The sequence below is a fragment of the Oryza sativa genome, chromosome 2 (genome assembly GCF_034140825.1).
Source record: "Oryza sativa Japonica Group chromosome 2, ASM3414082v1".
Classification (NCBI taxonomy): Eukaryota; Viridiplantae; Streptophyta; class Magnoliopsida; order Poales; family Poaceae; genus Oryza; species Oryza sativa.
In genome coordinates this window covers 19,553,001-19,568,444 of record NC_089036.1, presented here as the reverse complement: position 1 = coordinate 19,568,444, position 15,444 = coordinate 19,553,001, and the positions used below count along the sequence as shown (strand labels likewise).

Here is a 15,444-nt window from a genome sequence, read left to right as displayed (position 1 = left end):
GCATATTTCTTGTGGCTTGTGTGAAGCTGGCTCTTGCATAAGAGCCAACACTACCCACTTTTTTTCTCTCTCTTCCACATAAGCATATAGCTTGCTTATAGCCTATTATTATCCTTGCTCTAACTCATTTAATCCTATAGCTACTAGATCCTCTTTCAGAAAAGAAAATATATGAAAGAATGCTTATTTAATGATGCAAATAATTGAGCATCGGCGTGAAAAAGTAAATTTCAGTGTTGTATCTAGTAAGTACGCTTTAAACTGCACAAGATATCTCTTGGCGCAAGTAATCAGCAGTTGCAGAGTCGCATTTTTTGACTTGTTTCTGGAAAACAAGGTCATGGTCTGGAGTTTCTTGACTACTGCGTCACCAGTAACTGGAAGTAGAGAGTAGTAACAGGTGTGTGCGCGTCAAAGCGTCGTGGTTCTCGTAATTCAATGGTCATCTGGTTGCTCAGATAACCTGTAAGTTTCCACCAATTTTCAGTCTATTGTATGGCAGATCATTTGTACATGCTTTTTTTTTATGTAATAGCGATAATTCGATGTACCAGTGCGTTATAATAGGGTATAAGAAAAGATGGTTTAATAATTTTAGGGGTTCAATTTTCGTTATAATAGGGTATAAGAAAAGATGGGTTAATAATTTTAGGGTTAAATTTTCTACGGGCAAAGGTTGCTGTAGTGGTTCTATGGGCCGGTTATTTCTTTGGAGGCAATATTTTTTTTTGCATCCCATTGCTATATCGCGAGATCCCGTTTGGACGCTATGATAGCAAATATGTATCGAATTCTGATACCTCATTGGTACCGGCTGATCTGGTACCAATTGATACCTATGGGCATCACATCTAGTACTAGTTGACACCCATTTGTACTAGGTTGAGGCCCTTTCTCTCTCCCTTGATCTCCAATCTGTTCCATGTCTCTAACTACGGTAAAGTGTTCCTCAGTGGCACGGAACCGTTATCTGGCAAGACCCCCTTCCTTCCAACACCCCCTCCCCCACCCCCTCTTGTGACACAGTAAGGCGACACAAGCCTCTACTCCCGACAACATGCTCCCTAGTGACGCGGGGATTAGTGGGGCCTTTCTCCAGCGAGCCTTTCATGCTGCACACCGTGGCGGCCACCATTGCCGTCTTCCCCTCGCTGTTCGCCGCCGTGCCGGTCGTGGTGACGGTGGAGGAGGTAAGGTCACTGCTGCTCAGAATTTTTGGGGCACTAAGAATCGGCTGAGCCTTGACGGTAGGGAGGAGGGCGTGGTTTTGCTCCAACTCTTCTGGGAGCGACTCGGATGCTACGATGGTAGAAGCTAAGGCCGAGGGTGCGGTTGCTGCAGAAGGGGAGGCGGATGGCAAGGTGTTTTTTTTGCTATCATGCCCATCACCCTTCACTTCGAAGACTGTCTGTTGCTCTTGGTGCCCACCGTCCTCCTTCGCAAGACGAGCTCGCACAATCTCATGTCTTGGGTATACTAGGAAGGGGATCTGATCCCTCGAGTTCTACGTCGAACTCTATTTTATCATAAGTTCATCATAGAAGTTATTTTATGACGAATTTTGCATCTTGCATGACAATTGTGTGTTGTCGTAGATGTGCCCATCTCCACTAGTGAGTTAGGATCCCGATAGTTAGCAGTTTTGGTAGCTAGATTTACTTTGGTTACACAACATCAAGATGTGTGTCCTAGAACAAACAAAGCCCATAAATATTTGGGCAAGCGAAGGAGTAATCCGCATCCCACCTATTATTATATTATATTATTAATATAGTCTTAAAAGGAGTATCAGGTTAGAAATTCTCACGTTAATCGGAGAAAAAGAAAAAGATTTTTACAGTTAGATATTGGTGAGTCCGGATTATAATACTGTATAGATTGATTGGTATAATTGTATTACAAAATACAATTATATATATATATATATATATAGTAAATTTGTTTGGTGCTCCATGGTGCCCGGGCACCATTGTTGAAATTGAGTATATACCCAATTCAAATGAGTATGAAACTTTTTCAATTACTTAGGTATTAACATTAACTACTTTACTAACTAGTTTAAAGCAAGTTTGAACTGAATTTGAACTTGTTTTTGTTAGATTTTGATTCTAGGTATATAGCATCCATACATATAATTAGTTAGGTATGTAATTATGGATTGTGAAATAAAGTTAAATTTGAGTTGTTTTGTTGATAAGTATAGGTATGAATCAAATTATTATAACTAGGTATATACTCACAATTTGAAAATTTTGAAAAATTTGAGTGATTTTGTGCATTAGATACCATGGTGCCCGGGCACCATGGTGCCCCATATGAGTGTCCTATATATAGATATATATATATATATATATATATATATATATATATATATATATATATATATATATATATATATATATATATATATATATATATATATATATATATATATATATATATATATATATATATATATATATATATATATATATATATATATATATATATATATATATATATATATATATATATATAAAGGTGTAGTATAGCTAAAACACACCCACACCCCCTCCCCCACCCCCCCCCAACACCCTCCACCCTCCCTCCCTCCCGCACGTCTGCCTATCTATTTTTTTTACCCCCACTATCCTCTCTCTTTTCAATTTTCCGTTTTTTATGGATCTCGAGATCGACAATGCATGGAGGAGAGCAGTATCCACGCCGCCGCCTCCTCCATAGCAGTTCTACGCCTTCGTCGTCTCTTCCACCGTGCAGCCCCTTGTCCCAATCCTCCACGGCGGCCTGCGGTCCGGGACTGAAGTGCTGACATCCAGTTTGCAGCGGCGGCGAGGAGGAGAGGCGACGGTCATGGCGCTCGGTAGAGCAGTTGAATGGTGCATGTTTGTTCGATCGCTTGGCTTTTTACTCACTCTAATCTAATCTTGATACTATCGTTGAATCGATCTGAATCCACCCGTCTGCACGTACACATACGTGCCCTCGATCGAGTGTTAGATTGTGCAATTAGTTGGTGTTTTATTTTGCTACATGATCTGTCTGCTCGATTGATCTCTATAGGCTATAGCTTCTGCCTTTTTTTGGAGGAAGCACAGCTGCTGTGTTTGGTCAACTAATTGCAGCTTATTTGCCGGCGCCAGATATGTGTTGATTGCTTGTGTTCCTTCGTGAGTTTGTATAATGTACATGCATGTCCCATTGATCCATCGTGGATCAATTTGTTCCTGTTTGGCTAGTTGCATCTTCCTTGCTGCGCTTTAATTTGCACTGGGTTAAATTAAGCTATACACTTCAATTAACCCAAAGTTCAACCCAGTGATGTTTTAGCACCTGTGCAGTGATGTTTTAGCATCTGGAAACACCTTTTCCTATTTTTATTGTGTGACTGAGCTGAACATAATAATTTCACAAATTTGTTGAGTCAGGCCTGTTGAAAACATATAGTTGCTGGCTGTTTTGCTTCCAGTTCCATAATCATTTTGTTTCCGTTCATATCCTTGTGCATTTTTAATACATAGCATCTGCAATTATTGAGGAAATCAAATGCAATTTTCAATTTTGTTTCATTCTACCTGTAATTCTGGATCTGTTTTTGTTCAGATATTTAAGTGGGAAACAAACTTACTGTGAGAAATTATACTCCTTTCTTTTATGTGCTCCCTCTAGCTGTTGATGTGCCATTCAGACTAATCTTTCTGTTTGTGTTTTCATGCTCTGTGATTTCAATTTCCTAGCAACAACATGATGAATTAGGAGCGTACCTGATATTTCAGTTTTATAACTACACATTATTCTTGAGCAAAAGCATAACATGATTAGGAGGCTCTCTGAATTTTTTCCTCATCCGGAGATGCAGAAAGTGGTGTCCTCCTGTCAACTGCGTTGGTGCATGTCAAGTCCAGGGAGGAGTGACGGCAAGGATGGCTTCACGGTGGTGACGACGATAATGAGGCAAAGCACAGATTCTGGGGAGACTTGGCACAGCAAGCCAAAGTTTGCGCATGTTTCAAACGGAATGTTGAGAAGCATCGATTTAATAGTAATTTAGTTACTAAGAGACAATATGTTGTTGAACTATCAGTGTAATAGTAACTTGGTTACTATGAGAAACTTTGTGGCAAGATCAATATGTTATGTTGAGAACCATCGGTGTAAGAGTAATTTATTTACTAAGAGAAATCTCGTGGCGATACCAATAAGTTAATTCTAAGTAATTTATTTACTAAGAGAAGGTATATGAACCAATTAGGAATACTACTATCGTAAGTAATTTATTTACTAAGTGAAGAGTTGAGAACGACCTGAGACTCTAAGAGTGATTCATTTACTGAGAGGAGGAACCAAATTAGACTCTGAGAGTGATTCATTTACTGAGAGGAGGAACCAAATTGAGAAGGGCCAAAAATAACCTCGGAACCAAATTGAGAAGGGCCAAAAATAACCTCGGAGTAATCCATTTACTGAGGGAAGGAATCAATTTGGGAGCGTTGGAGTGTTAGTAACTCATTTTCTGAGTGACTGATAAACTTAGTAATCTTGTTACTGATGGGATAATCACGAAAAAAGTGCGGGAGGAAATAGAAAAAAAAGAGGAAAGAAAAAAAGGTGCGGTCTAGTTCTGCGGGATTGATGGTGTGGAGAACTTGATAGTAACTCTCGTTTACTTATCGAACTAAAACTACAGATAGTAACTGATTTACTTAACGAAAGAATTTTTTGTGTGGGCTAATGGGTGAGTGTTTGTGCGGGCTGCATGGGGTGGGGGGTGGGTGGGTGGGGGTGCCCCGTACGTGAGGGGAGCGTTTTAGTTATAGCACACCCTGGATGCGGTTTAGCTATATATATATATATATATATATATATATATATATATATATATATATATATATATATATATATATATATATATATATATATATAAAAGGTAAGAGCCATATAATAGTTCATAAAAAAATTAAAATTTCAGAGTTATTACATATTTAATCTAACTTTACGTAAATTATTTAGCTTCGCGCAAAACTGCACGGGACAAAGATAATTAGACAAGCAATTCCAAACCGCGTGAAAGCCGTAAGGAAAGATATCAAAAAGTTCAAAACTGCACTAACGAACGAACTCCCTCTCATCATCGAAAACACACACACATCCACATGACATTAATCGCAAACACCAGCGTACGTATTTAATGCACACAACCTGCACGCACGTAATTAAGCCATCGCCTATGGCGGAGACGGGGACGGCGGCGACGACGACGCCCTGCTCTTGCACTCCGGCGCCCGCCGCCGCTCCTCATCCGCCACCTGCGACCTCAGCTGCTCGTAGAACCGGCTGATGAACTCCTCCGCGAGGCCGTCGATCTCCTGCTCCCTCCACCACTGCGGCGACCGCTCCGGCGGCGAGCGTCGACCGCCGCCGGCACCGACAGGCGGCGCCGGGGACATCATCGCCGCCTCCCGCAGCATCTCCCTCGCCTGCTTGGCTCCCACGCAGGGTGGCAGCAGCAGGCAGCGCCGCCGGCGCCGCCGCCCTTTCGCCGGAGCGAAGGCGACCGGGGTGGCGGAGCACGAGAACTCGTAGCTCCGGCCGAAGTAGTAGCCGTCGTCGTCGTCGGCGGCGGCGGCGGAACGCGACACGCAGCCGCAGCCGGAGCCCGCCGTGAGCACCCCTTCCCAGAGCTCCCTGCACTTGGCCACGACCACCACGACGGCGGCGAGCATGGCCTTCTTGGTCCACATGAAGATGATCAGGAGGTCGTCTCTCCCGCCGCCGCCGCCGCCGCCGCCGCTGCTCGTCAGCTTCGCGATCGCTTGCTCCTGATCTCGTCGCTTCATGGACGGACTACTGTCTCTCTGTTTTTTTTATTCTTTTTCAAAATATGAACCATGTATTATTTTAGATTTGTGCAGGAGGATTAAGAAAAATACTCATACTCTAAGTCGTTTCGACTCTTTTTCCTAGTCAAATATTTTTGATATAAAACAAACATATAATCAAAATATATTAAACGTTTAATTTCGTGTTGCGGATATTACTATTTTTTTCATAAATTTGATCAAACTTGAATAAATTTGACTAAAGAAAATCAAAACGACTTATAATACTCACTCCGTCTCTAGATATAAGGGGTTTTGGTTGGATGTGACGTATCTTAATACAAGAAATCTGGACACATCCAACTAAAACCCTTATATTTAGGGATAGAGGGAGTATGAAATAGTGTAACTTAATGAGAATTAACATTCATTTATCTGAATAGTGCAAAAAATTGGAAGAAAAAAGTTGAGAAGGTTAAAGCGACTTACAACTGAAATCGGAAGAAAGAAATAACTCAAAACAAGAAGTGACGATAGAAATTAATGTGGCGGATGAATGAATGAACATGTGGAGATGCATGGCATGGCAGCTCGATCTGGTGGTATTTGTAGGGTTTTGGAGAAGGACGAAAGCTTAGAGTGGAAGGACGAGAGTGTCGTTGGAAATGTTCAGGAACATGGACATGACATCGTACTGATAATGATTAAGTGTTAATTGTACTGTTAATAATTCCCGGGAAGGAGGGGGGAAACTACTTGGAGAGAAGCCTAATGTACTGACGTACGTCTTCATTGAATTTCGTCTAAATATTCTATTTGTGAGTGAGAAATTCAAGCTGTTTGATCCTGTTTCACATTATCTGGCCGGCACACGTACAGTCCAGAAAATCCAGGTGAATTTACGAATGTTTAGCAGCAACCAATTTTTCTTTTGTTCAGATATCTGTAACTTTTCTGTTTGGGATAACTGTTTGCTTAAACTGTCATCGATATTCAATAATCAGCGCCTTTCCCTTGGAAAAGAATGATACATATACGTCTCAAGTGAATTCAACTGCAAAGAATTCTTGTTTTATTATCTCTTTAATTTTCTGCACTGTTTGAACTCCTAGTGAAGTACGGGAGACCTCCAGCCAGACACACACACTTCATCAAGTCAGTGATGTGTAACACAAATTAATTAAGAGGACTTAGCGCTAAACTGCTAATATATGCATTTTCCTATCAGTAAATGTCTCTACCACCACGTATACAGATCCTTTTCACCTTCAAACAAAATAAAAAAAAGGAACGTCACCATCAAGCTGAACAATGTCGGCAACAGTTTTTGTAGTAGCACACAATAACTGCAGTGCATTCACAGTGTTCATTGATTGGTTGACTATATATTATTAAAATAAGTGCTATGGAAATTTACTGGGAATTTCCTGCACACTCGACTGATCTGCTTGTGTATGGGCAACATGTATGTATCAGTGCGCTGCTTTTTAATTATACCCGTTTAAATTAACACGCAAGCTAGAACACATTCACATGACTTGGGTAGCGTAATTTCGTTTTGTTTGACAGTGCTGTCAGCACGGTAAATTGCAGCCGCTCTTCGTTCCTCCAGGCAACGACGTTGTACGTAGATCCGCAAGTGGTAGATTAATTTCTTATTAACACTACATGTTAAGCATCCAATCATCCATGAGTGTATTGTGTTTTGTTTATTCTCTAAATATTTTTTTTCACTTTTAAAGTCAACAAGTGGTTCATTCTCCAATTAAAATGTCTCCGAAGTCCAAACCGACATAAGCATTTTGTCTCTTTTAAGTCTGAACATTACTGAGGGTGTGTTTAGTTCACGTCAAAATTAAAAGTTTGGTTGAAATTAGAACGATGCGATGGAAAAGTTGGAAGTTTATGTGTGTAGAAAAATTTTGATGTGATGAAAAAGTTAAAAGTTTGAAGAAAATATTGGGAACTAAACCAGGCCTAAAGCTCTGAGCAAGGAAACCAGGATTGAGGAGGAAAGAAAGCTAGGAGGCGTTGGTCGTTTGGGCAGACCTTTTTACTATGCGGAAGTGGCATTAATTGGGCTTGAAGACATGTGGACGCTTGCATTTGCTTGCCTTCATTTTACCTATTTGGAACGCAGAAAACAAATTTGGCTGTGTTTAGTTGGATCCAAAGTTTAGATTTTGGTTAAAATTAGAGATGATGTGACTGAAAAGTTACGTGTGTATGATAAGTTGATATGATGGAAAAATACTGAAGTTTAGATCTAAACTTTGGATCCAAACATAGCCTTCGTAGTTTGTAAAAGTATTGAATTGATCACTGAAATTTCTGCATTTTGGAATGCTATTTCGTCCATAAAGATATAGGGTATGGTTACTTGGTCATAAAGGTATATAAAATGTATACACGGGAGAATAATGTGATGCACGCGGCGCACGAGATCGGAGCGAAAATTTGTGGAGATCAACCCTAAATTGCGTAGACAAAAACAGTACCAAATTCTAATCAGCAAAAAAGAAAAATCATCTAAACATTATTGCTAGTACTAGCTATAGTACTCTTCCATTTCACAGTTAACCCACCAAGCTTAAGCTACCTTTGCCTGATTGCCTCCACAAGTGGACAACGTCGATCTCGTGACCATAACGCACATGGCAAAGCCGTTGCAAATTGCAGACGAAAGAAATCGAATATACAAACAGCTTAACTAACTTCACCGTATAGATGCGAGGGTGGTGTTACATGTGCAGTGGCTATTTATGTGTCTATCATGTTATCGAAGAAAATAGGAATAAGTTCATCTGAGGTCCCTTAACGGTTAGTGAATCCGATTTTCATTCTTCAACCCAAAAACCAGTAATAATGGGTCCCTCAACTGTTAAAATCGGTACAAAATAAGTCTGAAAACAGTTTAGACGGCGGTTTCAGCAGACACGCTGCCCACGTGGCTAAGCTGGAGACGAAGGTGGCGGTGCACGCAAAAATGAACTGATTATGAACTGAATTTATACATCAGCGCATGAATTGATTTATATCAGATTTGTATTGCTATTCATTTGTTGTTACTCGCAAAAATGTTACAAGAGTTTGACATATACTCCTTCGTTTCAGGTTATAAGACGTTTTAACTTTAGTTAAAGTCAAACTACTCTAAGTTTGACTAATTTTGTAGAAAAAGTTAGAAATATTTTTAACCCAAGATTAATATATTATGAAAAATTATTCAATTATAGATTTAATGAAACTATGCCGGTGTTGTAAATATTACTATTGTTTTCTATAAAGTTAGTCAAATTTAGAGTAGTTTAACTTTAACCAAAGTCAAAACGTATTATAACCTGAAACGGAGGGAGTAGTAACATTGTGATATATGCGGCCATGAGCCCAATCCTCGCCATTCTTCACCATCGTCCTTGCGAACTTCTTTGCCCACGACACCGGGTGCCGCACGTTGGCGTGCACCAGCCTCGCCGTCGCCAAGAACGACAGTAGCGCGGCGTCCGACGTGAACAGCACTCGGCGTGGAGCACGTTCTTGTAGAACTGTTTGTCGAGTGCGTGCAGGGTGACCACGTCCTGGGCCACCGTTGGGTCGTTGCCGCCGGCGGGGCTCGCCTGGAGAAAGGAGAAGAGAGAGGGGAGAGATGAAGAGAAGGGAGATGGGGAGAGAGGAGGAAGAAAGGATGGGATGAGAATGACATTTGGGGGCCACGTATGCCCATCATTTCTTAATTATTTTTTCGTAACTGACACATAGATCTACGGTTTTTCTTATTTCCCAAATCAAACAACGACGTAAGCGCCACGTCAATGTCACGTCAGATGAAGACCAAGCCAAATTAGCCACGCAGGCATCACGTTAGCTGAAACCGCCGTCCAAACCGCCTTTGGTCTTATTTTGCACTAGTTTTGACAGTTAAGGAATCCGTTGTATCTGGTTTTTCGGTTGTAGGATGAAAATCACTTTTTGTTGAACAGGGACCTCATATGAACTTATTTTAAGAAAATATGATTTCACTGTCCAACATTGTTGGCCCGTGGGCCGAGTTCAAAGAGGAGATGCAAGGTCCAGCTCCTCGAACATCGCGTCCCCTCGGCAAATCTCCTCCGATGCCGCGGCGGTGAACTGCACCAACCGGAATGCCCGCCCCGTCCTCCTCCTGCATATGAAAATCTACATCTCTATTCCCTCTGTCCTAAAAAGATTTATTATAAGAATAAATTTAGACACATATGTGTTTAGATTCATCTTTAGAATTTAGTTTTTTTTATGAAAGGAGTATATAGTATTGATGCCTGTCCTCATAGACCATGCCCATTGCCCCCTCGCACCAAACTAAGGTGGTGTTTGAATGTCCTGAATATGAGATGAAGATAAAAATTAAGTGTTTCACGTAAAATAAGGTTGTAATAACGTGTGATTAATTGAGTTTTAATTATTACAAACTTGAAAAATATATTAATATGATATTTTAGAACAACTTTTATATAGAAAGTTTTCGCACGAAACGCACCGTTGAGCAGTTTAAAAAGCATGCCACGAGTATCCAAAATTTAATCCAACTTTTGTTGGATTAATTGCTGTCCTCGTTTGGTAGTATTACATCTGAATCTAAGCATTTGATGTTATGCAAATATAGGCCAATGGCTGCATTGCAACATGTAACAGATTCAAACAAAATTGAACTTATAAAGTATATGCTAAATAATTATAAATATTAGGGGATGTTTGATTGATGCCTAACCTTACCATAACTAAGTTTAGGTTAGTTGTGATATGGTGGCATAAGTGTGGCTTATAAATAGTTTGCCACAAGTGTGACATGCTTAACTCTAAATTTGAGAGCATGACATGTGGGTCCCAAAGTTAAGAAAGTGTGGCATAACACAATTGCGACAGCGAACCAAACAGATGCCTAAAAAACTATGGCATGACTAAAGTGTGGTGTGGTAAAGTGTGGCAACCAAATAAATAACCCCTAGTCCTATCAATTTGGCACATGGTGTCAAGTCCACTTGGTGCATGTTCATCAAGGCTTCCCTTGATGCCTTGTTCTCTTAAGAACCTTCTAAGCGGTTAACACAAATTCAAATCGAAGTAAGAATCTGACACAAATTGAATTCGAAATTTGCTCTCACAACGAGAGAGAAACAAAAGAATTGCGCAAAAACTAATCGGCGAGGCCTCTCGATATTGTCTTATCGCGCGACGCCAACCATAAAAGCCGTGGAGAAGCCAGCGCACATGCATGCCTTTTTTTCTATTACACATGCATGTATTTTTCCCCTTCTTACAAAGTTTTCTCTCAAATTACTTATCCGATCTATAATCCGATTACACTATTGTGTTCGTTACAATTAAATCTTCAAAACTAGATCTTACATGATTATACTACGATAAAAAATATTTATACTTGTAAATTACTTTTATTATATACTTAAGTTACTTTTATCATATATATAAATTACTTTTAGATTTGACTAAATTACTTTTTATATATTCATAATGCTTTAAGTCAATTATGTTTATTATAGTTTTTAGTCAATTGTATAATTTATGGACTTTAAATTTAATTTTTAGATACAAAATATTTTTCTCTCGAATTTACTTCTAATGTTGTAACAACTTACTTTTATTTTGTGCTAACTTACTTCTATTGCATAGCTAAGTTACATCTATTGCATAGCTAAGTTACTACTACAATTTAAATAAATTACTTTTAAATTAATGAAATATTTGAATATATTTAACATGGATCTTGTTTTGTCTCATATTTTATGTAGAGTACAATGATGTAAATAGATCATGAAAATAATACGTGATTTAAAAGATATAAGTTATTAAAAAGCTTAAATCTAAAAGTAATTTATGTATAGAACAAAAGTAACTTACATATATAATAAAAGTATTTACAACATAGATATTTTTTATCAGAATATAATCGTATAAGATCTTGTTGTAAAGATTTAATTGCAACGATCATAATGGTGTAATCGGATTATAGATTGGATAAGTAATTTAGGAGAAAACTCTCTAGGAAGAAAAAAAAAGGCGTGTACTGTTGAGTGTACTAGTAACTGTTTTTTTGGAAGAGAAGGACGTCGTTGGTTAGCGATATGCCGCTAGCGCGCACGATCTAGCCATGTCCAAAGAATTGGCGAATACAGCAGGAACGCCGTGGACGAAAGACAATAATAATACTACTCCTAACAACTACTTCGATAATCCACAATAGGGTGAAATCGTCGTCTCGGTCGGACTCGGGAGTTGCTCAGTCAGTGTCCGACACCATGGGCCCGTGGGCCGAACCCGAAGAGGAGGTGCAGGGTCCAGCAGTGGAGGCCCAGCTGCTGGAACGTGGCGTCGCCCCGGCGAATCTCCTCCGACGCCGCGCCGGCGAACCGCACCAGCCGGAACGCCCGCCTCTCGCCGCCGGCCGCCGAGACCGAGTGGCGGTGGCAGTATCGGAAGAGCCCCTCCACCGGTCGTGCCGCGCCGAAGTCCTTCTGCACCACCCGCCTGTCCGAGAACCTGACGCGCACGCTGCACGCCTCCTCCCCCTCCGCCGCCTCGCCGTAGTCCGACGCCGCGTCGCTGTCTTCCTCCTCCACCACGTTGCTGTTGCCGAGAACGGCCCTGAGATACCCGGTGTCTTGAAAGAAGCTCTCCGTGCGTGCAGGGACCGGCATTGGCGGGAGGACAACGGGCACCGGCGCCGGTGGCGGTGGCGTGGCCGTGAGATACCCGTGGTCGTCGTCGTCGTCGTCGCCGTAGAGCCTCTCGGTGCGGGTCGAGATGGGTGGGCGGATGGCGGGCTCGTCGGCGGCGGCGAAGTAGAGGGCGAGGGCGTCGTCGAGGTTGCCGCGGCATGAGGTGAGGTGGTTAGCGGCATGTTAAACAACATGCATGTATTAATGTATATCTTGCCTAACTGATCTAGCTGAGATTTAGATTGTTAGTTTAGATAAGATGTATATCCTTTAGATCAAATCTCGGCTAGATTAGAGGCTATATAATCCTGTAATCTCAGCGCCGATTGGTGCGCCAATATAACACGCAGCTGTCGCACCGAAACAAAGGGCGACGTTCAACCCATCTCACTTTCGCTGTTTTACATGGTATCAGAGCGAGAGAAAACCAATTCAATCTAGATGGCCAGCTCCTCCTCTACCGCAGTTTCCAATCCGCTGTTCGGGGTTCAAGTCTCCGAGAAATTGAGCAAGCAGAATCATGCGCTCTGGAGAGCACAGGTTCTCATAGTGATTCGTGGCGCACGCCTGGAGGGTCACATCACCGGCGAAACGGCAGTACATGCCGCACAACTCAGCAAGACGGTGGAAGGAAAGGAGGTCAAATTCTCCAATCCAGCGCATGACGAATGGATTGCAGCGGATCAGCAGATCCTCGGGTTCCTGTTTTCCTCCATGACGAGGGAAACGCTGGCGCAAGTCGCTACTGCCGCAACGACGGGCGAAGCCTGGAAGACGATCCAGCAGATGTTCACAGCAAAAACGCATGCTCAAACCATGAACGTGCGGCTGGCCCTCATCACCATGAAGAAGGGTAATCTTTCAGTTTCTGATTATGTTGGTAAAATGAAATCGTTTGCAGATGAGATAGCAACAGCAGGCAAGTCCATGGATAGCGATGAACTGATCGCATATATCCTGAATGGACTGGATGAAGACTTTGATCCAGTCGTCTCTGCGCTGGTGGCCAAAACTGAATCGGTCACAGTAGCAGAGGCTGTCTCGCAGCTCCTGAGCTTCGAGAGCAGATTGGCGCTTCGTCACGCAAGGCTCCGCGAATGCAGCCAGCAGAAACCGTGGGGGCTTCTCCTCACGTGGTGGCGCAGGAAGAGGCCGGAACACCAACAGCAACCGCGGCCGCGGCTCCGGCCGTGGGCGTGGCTCAAGTCAACAGCGCGGCAACGACGGCCGCCCCTTATGCCAGGTGTGCTACAAACGTGGCCACGTTGCTGCAGATTGCTGGCATCGCTTTGACGAAGACTACGTCCCAGATGACAAACTCGTCGCCGCAGCTACATACAGCCATGGCGCTAACTCGAACTGGTATGTTGATACGGGTGCTACCGATCACATCACTAGTCAACTGGAGAAACTCAACATACGGGAGGTGTACAAGGGACATGATCAGATTCACACCGCTAGCGGTGCAGGTATGAAAATCAAGCACATTGGTCATGCTATAGTTCATACCCCAACTCGTCCTTTACATCTTAATAATGTTCTTCATGTGCCACAGGCCGCTAAAAATCTTATATCAGCAACTAAACTTGCCTCTGATAACTCTGTTTTTGTGGAAATTCACTCTAAGTATTTTTTATTAAGGATCGAACCACAAGGAGCACGGTTCTTAAGGGGCCACGCCGCCATGGTCTCTATCCGCTTCCGTCCACATCATCCACCAAGCAGGCCTTTGCAGTTGCTCCATCGCTTGAGCGGTGGCACAGTCGGCTCGGGCATCCTTCCATTCCCATTGTTATGAAGGTCATTAGTTCAAATAAGTTACCGTGTCTTAGAGAATCTAATAAAGAGTCAGTGTGTGATGCTTGTCAAAAGGCCAAGAGCCATCAATTACCGTATTCCAATTCTTTGAGTGTGTCCAATAAACCTCTAGAACTTATTTATTCAGATGTATGGGGGACGGCCTCCACCTCTTTTGGAGGAAAAAAATTTTATTTTAGCTTCATTGATAGCTATAGCAAGTTTTCTTGGATATATCTCCTTAAGCATAAATCTGATGTCTTTGAAAAGTTTCATGACTTTCAGCAGCTTGTTGAGCGGCTTTTTGATCGCAAAATTATAGCTATGCAAACCGATTGGGGAGGAGAATATCAAAAATTAAACTCCTTTGAAAAAATCGGAATCTCTCATCATGTGTCATGTCCTCACACTCACCAACAAAATGGTTCAGCTGAAAGGAAGCATCGACACATAGTTGAAGTTGGTCTAGCTCTTCTTGCATATGCATCTATGCCACTTAAATATTGGGATGAAACCTTTCTTGCTGCCACTCATATTATTAATCGCATTCCCTCCAGAATTCTTCAATATGACACACCTCTAAAACGCCTATTTAACCATAAACCTAACTATTCTTCTTTCCGTATTTTTGGTTGTGCTTGTTGGCCAAATCTTCGCCCTTATAATGCTCATAAATTGCAATTCCGCTCCATGCAATGTGTTTTTCTTGGCCCAAGCCACACCCACAAAGGATATAAGTGCCTTGACATAGCCACGGGAAGAATCTATATTTCTAGAGATGTCGTCTTTGATGAAAATGTTTTTCCTTTCTCTAAACTTCACTCCAATGCGGGTTCAAGACTACGCAGTGAAATTGCCCTTCTACCATCACATGTTTTATCTCATACTTCTCATCAAGGGGGAGAACATAGCAACCATATGCTTGATTTTTATAATGTTTCATCTGATCAGACCGATGAGAATGCAGATATAGATGGAGGAAATACGACAGATACAGCTGATGATGATCTGGGCACGTCAGGGAATGTGGACGTAGCAGCAGACTTGGGTTCGGCTTCGGAAATTGGGCAGTAGACTGACCCAACAGACCAACCTGCGCATGACACGTCCGCCACCGG

The 15,444-nt window shown here is 41.9% G+C and overlaps 1 protein-coding gene and 1 non-coding gene across 2 annotated transcripts; one reads left to right on the top strand and one right to left on the bottom strand.

Annotated features, from left to right (window-relative positions):
- Positions 1–4,939: 4,939 nt before the first annotated feature.
- On the bottom strand, positions 4,940–6,396 carry LOC107278022 (uncharacterized). The gene is made up of 2 exons (XM_015769362.3): positions 6,306–6,396; positions 4,940–5,866 (listed from the first exon to the last, which is right to left on the bottom strand). Exon 2 carries the CDS (start codon positions 5,832–5,834, stop codon positions 5,223–5,225), a length of 612 nt encoding a protein of 203 aa, XP_015624848.1. The 5' UTR covers positions 5,835–5,866; positions 6,306–6,396; the 3' UTR covers positions 4,940–5,222.
- A 7,057-nt stretch (positions 6,397–13,453) lies between these two features.
- On the top strand, positions 13,454–13,592 carry LOC112938023 (small nucleolar RNA Z247). The gene has a single exon (XR_003241071.1). It is a non-coding gene; the product is annotated as a small nucleolar RNA Z247 (small nucleolar RNA).
- Positions 13,593–15,444: the final 1,852 nt, after the last annotated feature.

What these genes read in the sequence shown, in the direction of transcription:
- LOC107278022 (XM_015769362.3), bottom strand. Translation starts at nt 5,834, where the DNA reads ATGAAGCGACGAGATCAGGAGCAAGCGATCGCGAAGCTGACGAGCAGC.